This window comes from Nerophis lumbriciformis, linkage group LG16 (genome assembly GCF_033978685.3).
Source record: "Nerophis lumbriciformis linkage group LG16, RoL_Nlum_v2.1, whole genome shotgun sequence".
NCBI lineage: Eukaryota > Metazoa > Chordata > Actinopteri > Syngnathiformes > Syngnathidae > Nerophis > Nerophis lumbriciformis.
In genome coordinates this window covers 5,165,793-5,184,554 of record NC_084563.2, presented here as the reverse complement: position 1 = coordinate 5,184,554, position 18,762 = coordinate 5,165,793, and the positions used below count along the sequence as shown (strand labels likewise).

Here is an 18,762-nt window from a genome sequence, read left to right as displayed (position 1 = left end):
GGCAGTCACACATAAGAGATACGTGTAGACTGCAATATGATGGCAGTCACACATAAGAGATACGTGCAGACTGCAATATGATGGCAGTCACACATAAGAGATACGTGTAGACTGCAATATGATGGCAGTCACACATAAGAGATACGTGTAGACTGCAATATGATGGCAGTCACACATAAGAGATACGTGTAGACTGCAATATGATGGCAGTCACACATAAGAGATACGTGTAGACTGCAATATGATGGCAGTCACACATAAGAGATACGTGTAGACTGCAATATGATGGCAGTCACACATAAAAGTGACACTAAGCAGCCACTTTGTGAGGTGCATCAGCGCCACCTGCAGGACTGGAGTAGAACTGTATGGCCTGACACTTTATTCTTTTGGACCGAGTCCAGGTGTACTATTTTGGAGGTGTTGCAGGTTTGGTTTGTTAAATTGAAGTGAATTATATTTCCAGTGCTTAGTTTTGTCCACACTCACACGTCTACTTGTCCCTCCGCAGCGGTCTGAACCTGGCTCCCGTCTCCAGACTGCGGGGAACATGGGAGAAAGTTCCCAGCAAGTACGAAAAGCTCTTTGGCGACCTGCAGGACCTCTTTGACCCCTCCAGGAACATGGCCAAGTACAGGAATGTCCTCAACAATCAGAACCTGCAGCCGCCCATCATCCCTCTTTTCCCCGTCATCAAGAAGGACCTCACCTTTTTACACGAAGGTATGCGACGTTAAAATGACCTTGTCTTATATGGAGGACGTAAACGGAGCAGTTGTATTCAGCAGTCGTGTTTTATCTAGCTCTGCATACGCTTTAAAATGTTGCTACTAGGGTTGTACGATATACCGGTACTAGTATGGTATGGTATCGCGATACTAATGAATGATATTCGGTGCTATACCGCCCCACCACTCTTGTGTGGTGACATTGCTGGTAGAGGAGCATGTTGGGCAGCGCACACACACTGAGTACTTACAAGATAAAGGTGAAGTTATTACACTGAAACACCTTCAGGAAGAGCTGCTTTAACACATGGCTAACGTCCATCCACAGTGTTTTAGCTACTTCTAAATCACTAATCCTTGCCTCCATGGCGACAAATAAAGTACGTTTCTTACAAGTATTATTATCACTGGAGGACGAACTCAAATCGTTGACCCTGGATCTCAGGAAACAGAGTGGACCGACACCAGCAGATGACATGGCACCCCAAACCATCACCCAACCATGCAAATTTTGCATTTCCTTTGGAAATCGAGGTCCCAGAGTCTGGAGGAAGACAGGAGAGGCACAGGATCCACGTTGCCTGAAGTCTAGTGTAAAGCTTCCACCATCAGTGATGGTTTGGGGTGCCATGTCATCTGCTGGTGTCGGTCCACTCTGTTTCCTGAGATCCAGGGTCAACGCAGCCGTCTACCAGCAAGTTTTAGAGCACTTCATGCTTCCTGCTGCTGACCTGCTCTATGGAGATGGAGATTTCAAGTTCCAACAGGACTTGGCGCCTGCACACAGCGCAAAATCTACCCGTGCCTGGTTTACGGACCATGGTATTTCTGTTCTAAATTGGCCCGCCAACTCCCCTGACCTTAGCCCCATAGAAAATCTGTGGGGTATTGTGAAAAGGAAGATGCAGAATGCCAGACCCAAAAACGCAGAAGAGTTGAAGGCCACTATCAGAGCAACCTGGGCTCTCATAACACCTGAGCAGTGCCAGAAACTCATGGACTCCATGCCACGCCGCATTAACGCAGTAATTGAGGCAAAAGGAGCTCCAACCAAGTATTGAGTATTGTACATGCTCATATTTTTCATTTTCATACTTTTCAGTTGGCCAACATTTCTAAAAATCCCTTTTTTGTATTAGCCTTAAGTAATATTCTAATTTTGTGACACACGGAATTTTGGATTTTCATTTGTTGCCACTTCAAATCATCAAAATTAAATGAAATAAACATTTGAATGCATCAGTCTGTGTGCAATGAATAAATATAATGTACAAGTTACACCTTTTGAATGCAATTACTGAAATAAATCAAGTTTTTCAAAATATTCTAATTTACTGGCTTTTACCTGTACATAGTTAAATGTTGTTACCCACATACGAAAAACGAGCAGGCACCTGCAGCATATGCCACAACAGAAGAAGAAAAAAAAAAAGAGATGGCAGCAAACGTGGTACGCGACAAACTAAAAAAGGGAATACTAAAGACCAGGGGGGGAAAAAAAGGCCAGAAAAGTTCAGCGTGGACTCGTTTTTATGAGGTTGTAAATCAGGATGATAGTAATGCTGGCTACGTGATTTGCAAGAGCTGCGACGCTGTTTATGTCTACGACAGTCACAAAACCGGGACATCTAACATGGCGCATCACATTTGTGCAAAACCCCGAACCTCCACAAACACCCTGAGCATGAGCAGTTTCGTCCGCCGTGATCCCAGAAGAGTGCCACAGGATGTTAAAACAAGATAGAACGCAGCTGCCTGCAGCAGTTTGAGTGGCGCGAGCGCGGCGCTTGGAGATGATTGCGCACTGGTGTGCGTCTGGGCCGTGACAGCGTGGCACGCATTGAATGTCTCTGCTACATTGGATCAGTCTCCTTTCTTTAACAGGCAAAAGCTTTATAACCTCACTAATGCCTTGCATCGTCTATATTAGACAGGCCCGGCCCTAACCAATCTGGCGCCCTAGGCAAGATTTTAGGTGGCGCCCCCCCCCCCCCCCCCCCCACACACACACACACACACACACATCGGCAGTGAAGTGTATATACTCACAAGAAACCGAATAGCTTTGTCTTTGACTTTTTTTTTTTTTTACTTACAATTATACCTAATATATAAAGGGGTGGAAAAGTGACTATTACCTGCAGGGCAAACATTAGCTAACCAGAAGGCAATAACAATGTAAACAAAAAACACCCGCTTAAAAGATCTAATACAAATGTCCCAGAGGAATGTAGGGAGTACTGTAATTACCTAACGTTACATTATTATTTTCCATAACAATTTAGCCCCCTCCACAATATTAACCCGACGTTAAAACAGAGCTTGCTATTTATTGATTAGCAATTGCCGACTCATGTAACATTAGCTTAATGCTAAAAAGCCAGGTTACTATATCACATTCTGTAACAGACAAATAATTTCATGTAGGCTAACGTTACCTACCTGCTACCTCTGTCTTTTCTCGTTTCTCCTCTTCTTTTCTCTTGTTTCTTCCCTGGGCACCTGACAGTTTTGGCCGTTTTGACATCTTGTGTTGATTTCTTGATGTGGTGACGTCCAAAAAGAGTCATGATACGTGAAGGGAGGGGGCGCACCGTGCGCGGGATGGGGGGGAGGCGTAATGTTGTAACAAATAATATTTATATTAAATAGGCTTTACTTTGCATTTTAATTAACGTGGGATTATTTTTTTGTATTTAGAAATAATAGTACCAACTTTTTTTTTTTTTTCTTTTTTTTTTCTCCAACATTTGTGGCACTTGCGTGGCGCCCCCTGATTCATTACTAATATGATGAATATGATATGAATGCTGACTGAGCTTGCTGCTATTGCAACATGGCTGCTGCTGTGTACTCGTTAGAGATGTGTGGTTTGCGGACACAACCGCGGATTATCCGCGGGTCGGGCGGTTGAAATAAAAAAAAAATTAGATTTTATCCGCGGGTCGGGTCGGGGGGTTGAAATAAAAAATAATTAGATTTTAAATAGATTCAGGCGGGTGGCAGTTAAACCAATTGGGAAATATATATACATAGTTAAATGTTGTTACCCACATACGAAAAACGAGCAGGCACCTGCTGCATATGCCACAACAGAAGAAGAAGAAAAAAAAGAGATGGCAGCAAACGTGGTACGCGACAAACTAAAAAAGGGAATACTAAAGACCAGGGGAAAAAAAGGCCAGAAAAGTTCAGCGTGGACTCGTTTTTATGAGGTTGTAAATCAGGATGATAGTAATGCTGGCTACGTGATTTGCAAGAGCTGCGACGCTGTTTATGTCTACGACAGTCACAAAACCGGGACATCTAACATGGTGCATCACATTTGTGCAAAACCCCGAACCTCCACAAACGCCGTGATCCCAGAAGAGTGCCACAGGATGTTAAAACAAGATAGAACGCAGCTGCCTGCAGCAGTTTGAGTGGCGCGAGCGCGGCGCTTGGAGGTGCGCTCAGCGCGGCTCCCAGATGATTGCGCACTGGTGTGCGTCTGGGCCGTGACAGCGTGGCACGCATTGAATGTCTCTGCTGCATTGGATCAGTCTCCATTCTTTAACAGGCAAAAGCTTTATAATCTCACTAATGCCTTGCATCGTCTATATTAGATGTATAACAACGGGTGGATGCGGTTCTGATTAAATGTTACATCGGGTGGATGGCGGATGGTTGACGACTTTTGTGATGCGGTTGCGGATGAAATAATTGCCTATCCGCGCATCTCTAGGACTCGTTCATCAGTGAGAGCTAAGCCTTCCCACTCCAAACATCCTAAGATATGATTCTTCCAGCCAATCACGTCTTGATCATGTGTTTGTCTCAGGTAACGACTCCAAGGTGGACGGCCTGGTGAACTTTGAGAAGCTGAGGATGATCGCCAAGGAAATCCGTCACGTGGGTCGCATGGCCTCGGTCAACATGGACCCGGCCCTCATGTTCAGGACCCGGTAAGGAAGTCTTTAGAAGCTCCCCCACAGAAGCCCAGTTGTAGGTGGTCCTAGCAGCTTTTTGTAGCCTCCAATGTTCCGCTTCATGCTTTTGTGTGCGTAAAGCAGCCTTTTTCTACACATTGTTGCTGTCAAATGTCTCCCCCTAGTGGTGTCACCTCGCCTCTGGCTTTTTCCGCGGTGACATTGATTCTACTTTTGGTGATCTTGGTGGTCTTTTCCTGTCCTTAAGCTTTGTCTTCTTCTCTCTCTCGTCGCTCATCCCCCCCCCCTTGCCCCCCCGCTTCTCTGTTCATGGCATCAACCCTCAGGAAGAAGAAGTGGAGAAGTTTAGGGTAAGTTTGGACAACCTCCCTGCCTGCTGTCCTTGAATGAGTCGAGCTAAATGTTCCTGACTAATACTGGGACACAAAAGGGCCACTTTATCTGGACTGGCCTATAAATTAATACCCTTCAACTTTCACACAATCATTTATTGTGACATATTATCTTTGATTGACAGCCAATTCAAACCCTCACGACATTAAAAGCTTCATCTCTTGCACGACTGAAACAACTGAAAATTCCCATTGACAATAAATACACCCTTTTTTTTAAAGCGTAAAATCAAGTGAATTATATTTATATAGCGCTTTACATAGTGAAACCCACTATCTACTCGGGTTGTACGGTATACCAGTACTAGTAAAGTACTAATGAGTCATATTCCGTACTATACTGCCTCTGAAAAGTACCGCTTCCCGCCTCCTTTTTTTTTTTTTTAACAGCGGCGTCGTCACGTCATGACATTGCTGGTTTTACCAGCAGAGGAGCATGTTGGGCAGCGCACACACACAGAGTACTTACAAGCAGACACAGTGTGTAGACAGAAAAGGGAGAACGGACGCATTTTGGTGTAAAAAGTCAAGATAAAGGTGAAGTTTTAACACTGAAACACCCTCAGGAAGAGCTGCTTTAAGACATGGCTCGCCATCCGTAGTCTAAATCACTAATCCTGGTCTCCATGGCGACAAATAAAGTACGTTTCTTACATGTATTATTATCACTGGAGGACGAGGAATAGCGTAACAGGCTTCACTACACACCGTAGGAGGATACAATAGCTCACCGCCGTCACAATGTAAACAAACACCATGGGTGTATCCACACCTGACATCCACTGTAATGATACCAAGTACATGTAGTCGATACTACTATGATTACATCGATAATTTTTAGCATTTTTAAAAAATAATTCATATTATGTTTATAAAGTCAGTAAATACGTCCCTGGACTTTGAATATGACCAATGTATGATCCTGGAACTACTTGGTATCAGATCCATACCTAAATGTGTGGTATCATCCAAAACTAATGTCAAGTATGAAAGAAGAGAAGAATAAGTGATTATTACATTTGAACAGAAGTGTAGATAGAACATGTTAAAAGAGAAAATAAGCAGATATTAACAGTAAATGAACAAGTGGATTAATAATGCAGTTTTTACAGTTTGTCCCTCATAATGTGTATAAAATAATAGGTGTATAAATGACATACTTGCCAACCCTCCCGGATTATCCGGGAGACTCCCGATATTCAGCGCCTCTCCCGAAAACCTCCCGGGACAAATTGTCTCCCGAAAATCTCCCGAAATTCAGGCGGAGCTGGAGGCCACGCCCCCTCCAGCTCCAGGCGGACCTGAGTGACGTGTTTTCCTCCACCGTAAAGCAGTTTGTCTGCCGTAAACAGCAATGTTGTGACACTCTTAAACAGGACAATACTGCCATCTAGTGCATTTCACACAGCAATGCATCATCAGAGAGGGTGTTCAGCATGGTTCGAAAAATAGTGACAGAGAATAGAACAAGGATGGACAATTCAACCCTTAACTCAACAATGAGTAGATGAGTGTTATGTGTGTGTGTGTGTGTGTGTATATGTGTAAATAAATGAACACTGAAATTCAAGTATTTCTCTTATTTTTATATATATAATAAAATAAATATATATTTATAGCTAGAATTCACTGAAAGTCAAGTATTTATTATATATATATATATATATATATATATATATATATATATATATATATATATATATATATATATATATGTCTTAATAAGGTTATCCAAAAAATAGTGCTCGATACCGTAGTAGAGCGCAATATATGTATGTGTGGGAAAAAAAATCACAAGACTATTTCATCTCTACAGGCCTGTTTCATGAGGGGGGGTACCCTCAATCATCAGGAGATTTTAATGGGAGCATTCGCATACCATGGTTTATATAGGGCACAGAGTGGGTGGGTACAGGCTGGCCTAGGGGCGTGGTGATTGGCTCATGTGTTACCTAGGAGGTGTTTCCGTCTATGGCGGCATGTTGTTACAATTTCGCTGCGCTTGTTGAGGGATGACAGGTCTGGACGGTAAATAATAAACAGTTTCTCTTTCAAGCATAGGTTGCATCTTTTATTACCACTATTGTAAGGTGTGCTGGATGCAAGAATTTGCCATGTTATTGAATATTCAACATTATTGTCTTTGAGGTCCCAAATGTGTTTGCTGAGTTCTGTGGTATTTCGCAGGTTTTGGTTCCTGAAAGAAGCCTTGTGATTGTTCCATCTGGTTTTGAATTCTCCCTCGGTTAATCCTACATATGTGTCGGATGTGTTAATGTCCTTGCGTATTACCTTAGATTGGTAGACAACTGATGTTTGTAAGCACCCCCCGTTGAGGGGGCAATCAGGTTTCTTTCGACAGTTACATCCTTTGTTGGTTTTGGAGTCGCTCTGTCTGGGGGTCGACGGCTCATTTGCAATTGTTTTGTTGTGGTTTGAGATGGTTTGTCGTATATTGTTCATGCAGCTGTAGCTCAATTTAATGTTGTTCTTGTTGAATACTTTTCTTAGGGTGTTGTCTTTGGGAAAGATTGAGGAATTTGTGTCCAATGTTCGTTGAGACGTTTTTGCTGTATGGGGGGTTGTACCAGATGATGTCGTTTCGTTTTCTGTTCTTTTTTGGCTGGTTTCCTGGCGTGGGTATGCGAATGCTCCCATTAAAATCTCCTGATGATTGAGGGTACCCCCCCTCATGAAACAGGCCTGTAGAGATGAAATAGTCTTGTGATTTTTTTTTCCCCACACATACATATATATATATATATATATATATATATATACATAAAATAATTGACTTGGTGAATTCTAGCTGTAAATATACTCCTCCCCTCTTAACCACGCCCCCAACCACGCCCCGCCCCCCGCCCTAACACCCCCCACCCCCCGAAATCGGAGGTCTCAAGGTTGGCAAGTATGATAAATGACACAATATGTTACTGCATAGACTAATTAGGAGTCTTTGTTTGTTTACTTCCTACTAAAAGACAAGTTGTCTAGTATGTTCAACATTTTATTTAAGGACTAAATGACAATAATAAACATATGTTTCATGCACACTAACATTTGTTGTTAAAATAAAGCCAATAATGCCATTTTTGTGGTCCCCTTTTATTTAAAAAAGTATTGAAAAATATCAAAATACATGTTGGTACCAGTATAAAAATATTGATATCAGGACAACACTAGTATCGACATATTTGAGTTCCATTTGAAGCAGTGTGGGTGGCACTGGGAGCAGATTGGTAAAGTGCCTTGCCCAAGGACACAACGGAACTCGGCATGGCCGCTCTCCCTTTGTCTGTTGTCTGTCCCAGGATTCTCTCTAAAAAATTGCCATTGAATTTAATCCTAAAAATTCCCACTTTTTTTTTTCATAATTCCACATTTTTGGTAAGGTTCTTCAGCCTTTAAGCACACTTTCTCCAGAAATGTCCTCCTGGAATAATGTCATGAAATTGGATCAGAAAAAGTGACCCTTTGTGTCCTGTGAGTGGTTTTTTTTTCAACTTTTTTATGATTTTATGTTCATGTTCGTCATTCCTTACATTTTTGTCCTTCAGCTGGACGACATTGTGCAGACAAAACATAACAAGAAACATGTGGAAGCAAACAGAACTATGAACATTTTTGTTAACAAAGGGGAACTTTCTGTCTTGTAATTATGAGTGCTTTATAACCAGGATATTTCATGACAAGATCTCATTCATCATCAGATGTTCATCCTGGGAATATAGAACGCTGACAAGATAATCAGCCGTCCAATTATGATGCACAATTCATTTGTGTATTCCTAAACCCAAAAGCAGTGAAGTTGTAGTCAATAAAAAGAGAAAACTTATATTCAATTGAATAGACTGCAAAGACAAGATATTTCATGTTCGAACTAGTAAACTCTTGTTATTTTTTGCAAATATTAGCTCATTTAGAATTTAATGCCTGCAACATGTTTCAAAAAAGCTGGCACAAATGGCAAAAAAGACTGATAAAGTTGAGGAATGCTCATCAAACACTAATTTGGAACATCCCACAGGTGTGCAGGCTAATTGGGAACAGGTGGGTGCCGTGATTGGGTATAAAAGTAAATGCTCAGTCATTCACCAACAAGGACGTGGGGCGAGGGTCACCACTTTGTCAACAAACGCCTGAGCAAATTGTTAAAGAACAACATTTCTCAACCGGCTATTGCAAGGAATTCACCATTCGCGCTCCGTAATATCATCAAAAAGTTCAGAAAATCTGGAGAAATCACTAAGGGATGATATTATGGACCTTCAATCCCTCTGCGTCAAAAAGGGACGTCAGTGTGTAAAGGATATCACCACATGGGCTCAGGAGCACTTCAGAAACCCACTGTCAGTAACTACAGTTGGTCGCTACATCTGTAAGTGCAAGTTAAAACTCTCCTATGCAAAGCAAAAGCCATTTATCAACAACACCCAGAAACGCCGCCGGCTTCGCTGGGCCTGAGCTCATCTAAGATGGACTCATCAACAAATGCCTGAGCAATCTGGTTAAGAACAACATTTCTCAAGCAGCTATTGCAAGGAATTTAGGGATTTCACCATGTACGCTCCGTAATATCATCAAAGGGTTCAGAGAATCTGGAGAAATCACTGCACGATGATATTATGGACCTTCAATCCCTCTGCATCAAAAAGGGACGTCGGTGTGTAAAGGATATCACCACATGGGCTCAGGAACACTTCAGAAAACCACTGTCAGTAACTACAGTTGGTCGCTAGCAAGTTAAAACTCTACTATGCAAAGCAAAAGCCATTTATCAACAACACCCAGAAACGCCGCCGGCTTCGCTGGGCCCGAGCTCATCTAAGACGGACTGATGCAAAGTGGAAAAGTGTTCTGTGGTCTGACGAGTCCACATTTCAAACTGTTTTTGGAAACTGTGGACGTCGTGTCCTCCGGACCAAAGAGGACAAGAACCATCCGGATTGTTATAGGCACAAAGTGTAAAAGGCAGCATGTGTGATGGTATGGGGGTGTATTAGTGCCCAAGACATGGGTAACTTACACATCTGTGAAGGCGCCATTAATGCTGAAAGGTACATACAGCTTTTGGAGCAACATATGTTGCCATCCAAGCAACGTCACCATGGACGCCCCTGCTTATTTCAGGAAGTGTTACAACAGCGTGGCTTCATAGTGTCAGGACTTGGACTATGGCGTGGTTTGTTCTCCCGTGGTGCTAATGAACATTTGGACCAGACATGGCGTGAATGTGAAGACATATTTAATTTTACTATAACAAAAAGAACAAACTAAAGGCGCGCACAAGGCGGAAGTACAAACTTGACAAATGAAACCAATACTTGCACGTGGGCAAAAAACTAAGGACATGAACAAAAGTCGCTAACTGTGGCATGAATCGAAAAAACTTACTTGGACAGGGCATGAAGTACGCAGAGGTAAACAGAGTGTGACAGGGGGATGAATGCGGGATGTCGTCAGACCGACAAACTGAAAACAATGAACTTAAATACTACAGACATGATTAACGAAAACAGGTGCGTGACTCAAAACGTGAAACAGGTGCGCGACGTGACAGGTGAAAACTAATGGTTGCTATGGTGACAAAACAAAAGTGCACAAAAAGTCCAAAAACAAAACCAAACATGACTAAAACAAAAACATGATCACACAGACATGACACATAGTAAAAGAGAGCGGGTACTAGACTGGCCTGCTTGTAGTCCAGACCTGTCTCCCATTGAAAATGGGTGGTACATTATAGATGGATAAATAGATAGTACATACTTGCCAACCCTCCCGAATTTTCCAGGAGACTCCCGAAATTCAGCGCCTCTCCCGAAAACCTCCCGGGACAAATATTCTCCCGAAAATCTCCCGATTTTCAGCGGAGCTGGAGGCCACGCCCCCTCCAGCTCCACGCGGACCTGAGTGAGGACAGCCTTTTTTCACGACGGGAGGACAACAGGGTGACAAGAACTAAATCATCCAGACTCGAGATAAATTGTATTATTATATGTATCTTACCTAAAAATAAATATATTTATTAATTAAAAAAAATAAATAAATTTTTACTATATTTTGCTAAAAACATCAAAATGAATTTTATTTTTATTTTTTATTTTTTCTGACTCCTTATTACATACAGCCATAGAATTATACATTAAAATAAACATATTTAAAATAATTAATTTTAAATGATCACAATAATTCATTTAAAATGACCATATTTAATTATTAAAATAATTGCTTGTTTATCAACAACTTTAGCATTTTATTCATTACATTTTGAAACTCTCAGAAGCCAAGTTATGTTATATTCCTTAATATTTATTTATGCAAGTTTGAAGTATCAATTATCCAAATGCTGTTTTGTTTGCATATTTTCAGGATGTATATATATATATATACAGGTAAAAGCCAGTAAATTAGAATATTTTGAAAAACTTGATTTATTTCAGTAATTGCATTCAAAAGGTGTAACTTGTACATTATATTTATTCATTGCACACAGACTGATGCATTCAAATGTTTATTTCATTTAATTTTGATGATTTGAAGTGGCAACAAATGAAAATCCAAAATTCCGTGTGTCACAAAATTAGAATATTACTTAAGGCTAATACAAAAAAGGGATTTTTAGAAATGTTGGCCAACTGAAAAGTATGAAAATGAAAAATATGAGCATGTACAATACTCAATACTTGGTTGGAGCTCCTTTTGCCTCAATTACTGCGTTAATGCGGCGTGGCATGGAGTCGATGGGTTTCTGGCACTGCTCAGGTGTTATGAGAGCCCAGGTTGCTCTGATAGTGGCCTTCAACTCTTCTGCGTTTTTGGGTCTGGCATTCTGCATCTTCCTTTTCACAATACCCCACAGATTTTCTATGGGGCTAAGGTCAGGGGAGTTGGCGGGCCAATTTAGAACAGAAATACCATGGTCCGTAAACCAGGCACGGGTAGATTTTGCGCTGTGTGCAGGCGCCAAGTCCTGTTGGAACTTGAAATCTCCATCTCCATAGAGCAGGTCAGCAGCAGGAAGCATGAAGTGCTCTAAAACTTGCTGGTAGACGGCTGCGTTGACCCTGGATCTCAGGAAACAGAGTGGACCGACACCAGCAGATGACATGGCACCCCAAACCATCACTGATGGTGGAAACTTTACACTAGACTTCAGGCAACGTGGATCCTGTGCCTCTCCTGTCTTCCTCCAGACACTGGGACCTCGATTTCCAAAGGAAATGCAAAATTTGCATGGTTGGGTGATGGTTTGGGGTGCCATGTCATCTGCTGGTGTCGGTCCACTCTGTTTCCTGAGATCCAGGGTCAACGCAGCCGTCTACCAGCAAGTTTTAGAGCACTTCATGCTTCCTGCTGTTGACCTGCTCTATGGAGATGGAGATTTCAAGTTCCAACAGGACTTGGCACCTGCACACAGCGCAAAATCTACCCGTGCCTGGTTTACGGACCATGGTATTTCTGTTGTAAATTGGCCCGCCAACTCCCCTGACCTTAGTCCCATAGAAAATCTGTGGGGTATTGTGAAAAGGAAGATGCAGAATGCCAGACCCAAAAACGCAGAAGAGTTGAAGGCCACTATCAGAGCAACCTGGGCTCTCATAACACCTGAGCAGTGCCAGAAACTCATCGACTCCATGCCACGCCGCATTAACGCAGTAATTGAGGCAAAAGGAGCTCCAACCAAGTATTGAGTATTGTACATGCTCATATTTTTCATTTTCATACTTTTCAGTTGGCCAACATTTCTAAAAATCCCTTTTTTGTATTAGCCTTAAGGAATATTCTAATTTTGTGACACACGGAATTTTGGATTTTCATTTGTTGCCACTTCAAATCATCAAAATTAAATGAAATAAACATTTGAATGCATCAGTCTGTGTGCAATGAATAAATATAATGTACAAGTTACACCTTTTGAATGCAATTACTGAAATAAATCAAGTTTTTCAAAATATTCTAATTTACTGGCTTTTACCTGTATGTATGAAATACTTGACTTGGTGAATTCTAGCTGTCAATATACTCCTCCCCTCTTAACCACACCCCCAACCACGCCAACCTCCCGAAATCGGAGGTCTCAAGGTTGAGGTATGAGATAGTACCTTATAGTACTATTTTGTATCGTACTTTATGATGAAGCCTAAAATAGCACAAGGGAGACAGGACTGTTGAACAACTTAAGCTGCACATCAAGCAAGAATGGGAAAGAATTCCACTTCAGTTCCCAAACCTTTACTGAGTGTTGTTAAAAGGAAAGGCCATGTAACACAGTGGTAACTGTGACAACTTTTTTTGCTGCCATTAAATTCTAAGTGAATGTTTATTTGCAAAAAGTAACATGAAATATCTTGTCTTTGCAGTCTATTCAATTGAATATAAGTTGAAAAGGATTTGTTATATTCTCTTTTTATTTACCAATCACACAACTTCACTGCTTTTGGGTTTTGCACAAAAGATCCATTTTATTGAATGTTTCTTGATGAGCGTCCAGCTGCAGAATTGTAAAATGATGAAGCCAACTTGTTGTCTCTCCTCGCTGTCAGGAATGTGTGGAATGTTCTTTCTCTGCATGTTTGACTCCCGCATCCCAACAGCGTGATTCCCCCCCTCAGAAGCATTAATTGTAGCGTGTGTGTTGTGTTGTTGCCGCGGGTCATGGCCACACAAGCAGCTCTCTGAGTCAGGGCAGCGCCAACGCAGCCGTGCTGGACGTCAACCAGGCGGGAGGCCACAAGAAGCGAGTGCGCCGCAGCTCCTTCCTCAACGCCAAGAAGCTCTATGAAGACGCCCAGATGGCTCGCAAGGTCAAGCAGTATCTGTCCAACCTGAGCCTGGAGACCAACGAGGAGAGCCTGCAGACGTTCTCGCTGCAGTGCGAGCCCTCCATCAGCACGCGTGAGTTCTCTGCTCCACAAGGTCGCAAACGCGCCGGACCGCGTCCAGACATCTCCTCTGTGCTCTTCAGTGCCCAAGAACGCTGGCGGCAAGCGGCCGGACACGTCCCCTGTGGTGTCCAGAGCGGCCAGCCAGCAGAGAGGCCAGCTCGCCAAAGGGAACCAGGCTCTCCAGGTTCCTGCTGTGGCCCTTTACCCGTCCCGGAAGAAAGTGCCCGTCAAGGATCTTCCTCCTTTTGGTATGGATGTTAAGAAATTCATTCATACAAAAGTTGACATACACTTGTAAAGAACATCATGTCATGACCAGTGTTGCGTTACTGTAACGCCGTTAGATTCGGCGGTAACTAGTAATCTAACGCGTTATTTTTTTTATATTCAGTAATTCAGTTACCGTTACTACATGATGCGTTACTGCGTTATTTTACGTTACTTTTTTTGTAGTATAAAGTGTGTTTTATTGGAGGGCTGCTGTGTCATCGTTCTGATTCTTCTTGTGTCACAAGCCAGAGAAGAGAGAGATACATGCGCTCTGTGTGGATGTGTCTGAGTGTGAGTGTGGGGAGCGAGGGGGGGGGGCGTGTCTGATCATGGCGGAGCCAGAAGTCGAGTTTGCTAACATGGAGATATTTTCACTACTTTTCTTTTGTCGAGCACAAAGAAAATAACATTTTAGTTAAATGTAAATTGTGCCTTGGATCAAAGATCCCATCTACTGCCCAAAACAGCAATTCAAATCTGCTGAAACAAGCTACATAGCAACATGCTTCGACGAAGCTAGTAAAGAGAGACAGAGACTCCAATGACACTTCACCACGTAAGGATTAACTCTGCCTCTGCTCAACTTTCAGAACTGAAGGTACACACACTCTGTCAATCATAAAGAGGGATGCTAGTGGGCCAGGCCAATCTTTCCTTATCTCTAAACTAAAACTGGGGAAATGTGTAGAGTGTTCTGGGCTTCAGACATGATTTTGTGACAGAATTTCTTGAGGAAAAAATGCCTGGTTAGGCTTTGTGTATGTAGTGTGTGCCTTTCTTGCTTTACAGCTATGCTGTTTGTTACTTATGTATGTTATGTTGCAGCTATTTAAAATAGTTTTGTCAATTTGTTCTGGCCAGAAACAAATTGGCCTTTGTAACATATCTTTGTCTTTGTGTGTTGTATGTAGACCACATGGCTTAGCAGAGTTCAGTGATACAAATGCATGTCAAGTTGATCAACAGATTGTATTATTCTCCAGTGCAATAACAGTACTGAAATAAAGGCTAAAAGGGCATTAATTGGAGCTTTAAAAAAAAAAGAAGAAAAAAAGAAGTAACTTAATAGTTACTTTTCACAGTAACGCATTACTTTTTGGTGTAAGTAACTGAGTTAGTAACTGAGTTACTTTTGAAATGAAGTAACTATAACTAGTTACTGTTTTTCAGTAACCAACCCAACACTGGTCATGACAGACATGACATCATACTCACAAAAATGGGGTCCCTGCCTCCGACAGTTAGTGGTTGTAACAATTACTGTATTTTCCGGACCATAGGGCGCACCGGATTATATAGTCAGGTCTATTTTCATACAAAAGGTGCATTAAAGGCCTACTCAAATGCCATTTTCTTATTTAAACGGGGATAGCAGGTCCATTCTATGTGTCATACTTGATCATTTCGCGATATTGCCATATTTTTGCTGAAAGGATTTAGTAGAGAACATCGACGATAAAGTTGGCAACTTTTGGTCGCCGATAAAAAAAACCTTGCCTGTAGCGGAAGTAGCGGACGAGTAGCGTGACGTCACAGGTTGTGGAGCTCCTCACATCCGCACATTGTTTACAATCATGGCCACCAGCAGCGAGAGCCATTCGGACCGAGAAAGCGACCATTTCTCCCTTAATTTGAGCGAGGATGAAAGATTTGTGGATGAGGAAAGTGAGAGTGAAGGACTAGAGGGCAGTGGGAGCGATTCAGAGGCGGGTGGGACCTGATATTCAGCTGGGAATGACTAAAACAGTAAATAAACACAACTCTATTAGCCACAACAGAACCAGGCTTATATTTAATATGCCACAAATTAATCCCGCATAACAAACACCTCCCGTCCATATAACCCGCCAATACTACTCAAACACCTGCACAACACACTCAATCCCACAGCCCAAAGTACACCGTTCACCTCCCCAAAGTTCATACAGCACATATATTTCCCCAAAGTCCCCAAAGTTTCGTACGTGACATGCACATACGGGCAAGCGATCAAATGTTTGGAAGCGTACTCACGGTACCGCGTCTGCGCATCCAACTCAAAGTCCTCCTGGTAAGAGTCTCTGTTGTCCCAGTTCTCCACAGGCCAATGGTAAAGCTTGACTTGTCATCTTCCGGGAATGTAAACAATGAAACACCGGCCGTGTTTGTGTCGCTGCAGTCGGCCGCAATACACCGCTTCCCACCTACAGCTTTCTTCTTTGCTGTCTCCATTGTTCATTGAACAAATTGCAAAAGATTCACCAACACAGATGTCCAGAATACTGTGGAATTTTGCGATGAAAACAGACGACTTAATAGCTGGCCACCATGCTGTCCCAAAATGTCCTCCACAATCCGCGACGTCACGCGCTGACGTCATCATACCGAGACGTTTTCAGCAGGATAATTCGCGCGGAATTTAAAATTGCACTTTAGTAAGCTAACCCGGCCGTATTGGCATGTGTTGCAATGTTAAGATTTCATCATTGATATATAAACTATCAGACTGCGTGGTCGGTAGTAGTGGCTTTCAGTAGGCCTTTAAAGGGTCATATTATTAATTATTTGTTTCTGAATGTCAAAGACTTCCTGGTGGTCTACATAACATGTAATGGTGGTTCTTTGCTCAAAATGTTGCATAGATGATGTTTCACACATCATCTTCAACTCACTTTCTGACAGTCGCTTTGTGGGCGGTCTTATTTACGTGCCTCCACTTGGACAGCGTCTTCTCCCCGTCATCTTTAGTACACCGCAGTGTTGGGACTAACACGTTACAAAGTTAGTTCCGGTGGTAACTAGTAATCGAACGCATTATTTTTTATATTCAGTAACTCAGTTAGCGTTACTACATGATGCGTTACTGCGTTATTTTACCTTATTTTTTAATGTAGTATCGGCTAGAAACAAGATCTGAGTGTGTTTTATTGCAGCGCTGCGGTGGAAAAGAAAAGGCCTGCTTTGTGTGGGTGCGGGCCGGGGGCTCCCAGACCGTAGTTGACGGGCGCAGGGGAGACGTTCCTCCAGGGCCTATGTACTTCGGGGCTAACAACCTTCGCTTTACAGCTGAGGGTGAATGACGAGGCCGGCGGTTTGTTGCAACTTTGTGACTTTATTGGACGCAGCCATCCACCAAGCTAGAGCACCTGCACACACTCCCTCACCTCTCTCGCCCACTCACTCACTGACGTCACTCACCTCACATGCTGTCATATCTTAAAGGGCCACACACACACACACACACACACACACACACACACACACACACACATACGCTACTCTCATAACAACTAACAAGACATCATGGCGAAGCCAGAAGTCGAGTTTCTTAACATGGAGACATTCTCAATACTTTTCTTTTGTCGAGCACAAAGAAAATAACATTTTAGTTAAATGTAAGTTGTGTCTTGGATCAAAGATCCTATCTACTTACAGTTAAAGTTAAAGTGCCATTAATGTTGCAGCTATTTCAAATAGTTTTGGCAATTTGTTCTGGCCTGAAATAAATTGGCCCTTTGAAACATCTCTTTGTCTTTGTGTGTTGTATGTAGACCACATTGTTGTATGTGTTGTATGTAGACCACATTGTTGTATGTAGACCACATTGTTGTATGTGTTGTATGTAGAGCACATTGTTGTATGTGTTGTATGTAGACCACATTGTTGTATGTGTTGTATGTAGAGCACATTGTTGTATGTGTTGTATGTAGAGCACATTGTTGTATGTGTTGTATGTAGAGCACATTGTTGTATGTGTTGTATGTAGACCACATTGTTGTATGTGTTGTATGTAGAGCACATTGTTGTATGTGTTGTATGTAGAGCACATTGTTGTATATGTTGTATGTAGAGCACATTGTTGTATGCGTTGTATGTAGAGCACATTGTTGTATGTGTTGTATGTAGAGCACATTGTTGTGTGTTGTATGTAGACCACATTGTTGTATGTGTTGTATGTAGACCACATTGTTGTATGTGTTGTATGTAGAGCACATTGTTGTATGTGTTGTATGTAGAGCACATTGTTGTATGTAGAGCACATTGTTGTATGTGTTGTATGTAGACCACATTGTTGTATGTGTTGTATGTAGACCACATTGTTGTATGTGTTGTATGTAGAGCACATTGTTGTTTGTGTTGTATGTACAGCACATTGTTGTATGTGTTGTATGTAGAGCACATTGTTGTATGTGTTGTATGTAGACCACATTGTTGTATGTGTTGTATGTAGACCACATTGTTGTATGTGTTGTATGTAGACCACATTGTTGTATGTGTTGTATGTAGACCACATTGTTGTATGTGTTGTATGTAGAGCACATTGTTGTATGTGTTGTATGTAGACCACATTGTTGTATGTGTTGTATGTAGAGCACATTGTTGTATGTGTTGTATGTAGAGCACATTGTTGTATGTGTTGTATGTAGAGCACATTGTTGTATGTGTTGTATGTAGAGCACATTGTTGTATGTGTTGTATGTAGAGCACATTGTTGTATGTGTTGTATGTAGAGCACATTGTTGTATGTGTTGTATGTAGAGCACATTGTTGTATGTGTTGTATGTAGACCACA

At 42.0% G+C, this 18,762-nt stretch overlaps 1 protein-coding gene across 10 annotated transcripts in view; it reads left to right on the top strand.

Moving 5' to 3' along the window:
* Nucleotides 1-18,762, top strand: part of rapgef2b (Rap guanine nucleotide exchange factor 2b) — a 473,745-nt gene that overhangs the window by 430,598 nt on the left and 24,385 nt on the right. For 7 of the 10 annotated variants that reach the window (XR_009816924.1, XM_061976533.1, XM_061976530.1 and 4 more), the window contains 5 exons: nucleotides 512-723; nucleotides 4,549-4,672; nucleotides 4,984-5,007; nucleotides 13,724-13,950; nucleotides 14,021-14,188. Coding sequence is in view for 9 of the 10 variants with exons in the window: in XM_061976533.1 (XP_061832517.1) it covers nucleotides 512-723; nucleotides 4,549-4,672; nucleotides 4,984-5,007; nucleotides 13,724-13,950; nucleotides 14,021-14,188 (755 nt within the window). In the remaining variant the exon portion in view is untranslated. The remainder of the gene's footprint in view (nucleotides 1-511; nucleotides 724-4,548; nucleotides 4,673-4,983; nucleotides 5,008-13,723; nucleotides 13,951-14,020; nucleotides 14,189-18,762) is intronic. The other 3 variants (XM_061976529.1, XM_061976532.1, XM_061976531.1) reach the window with 3 other exon arrangements.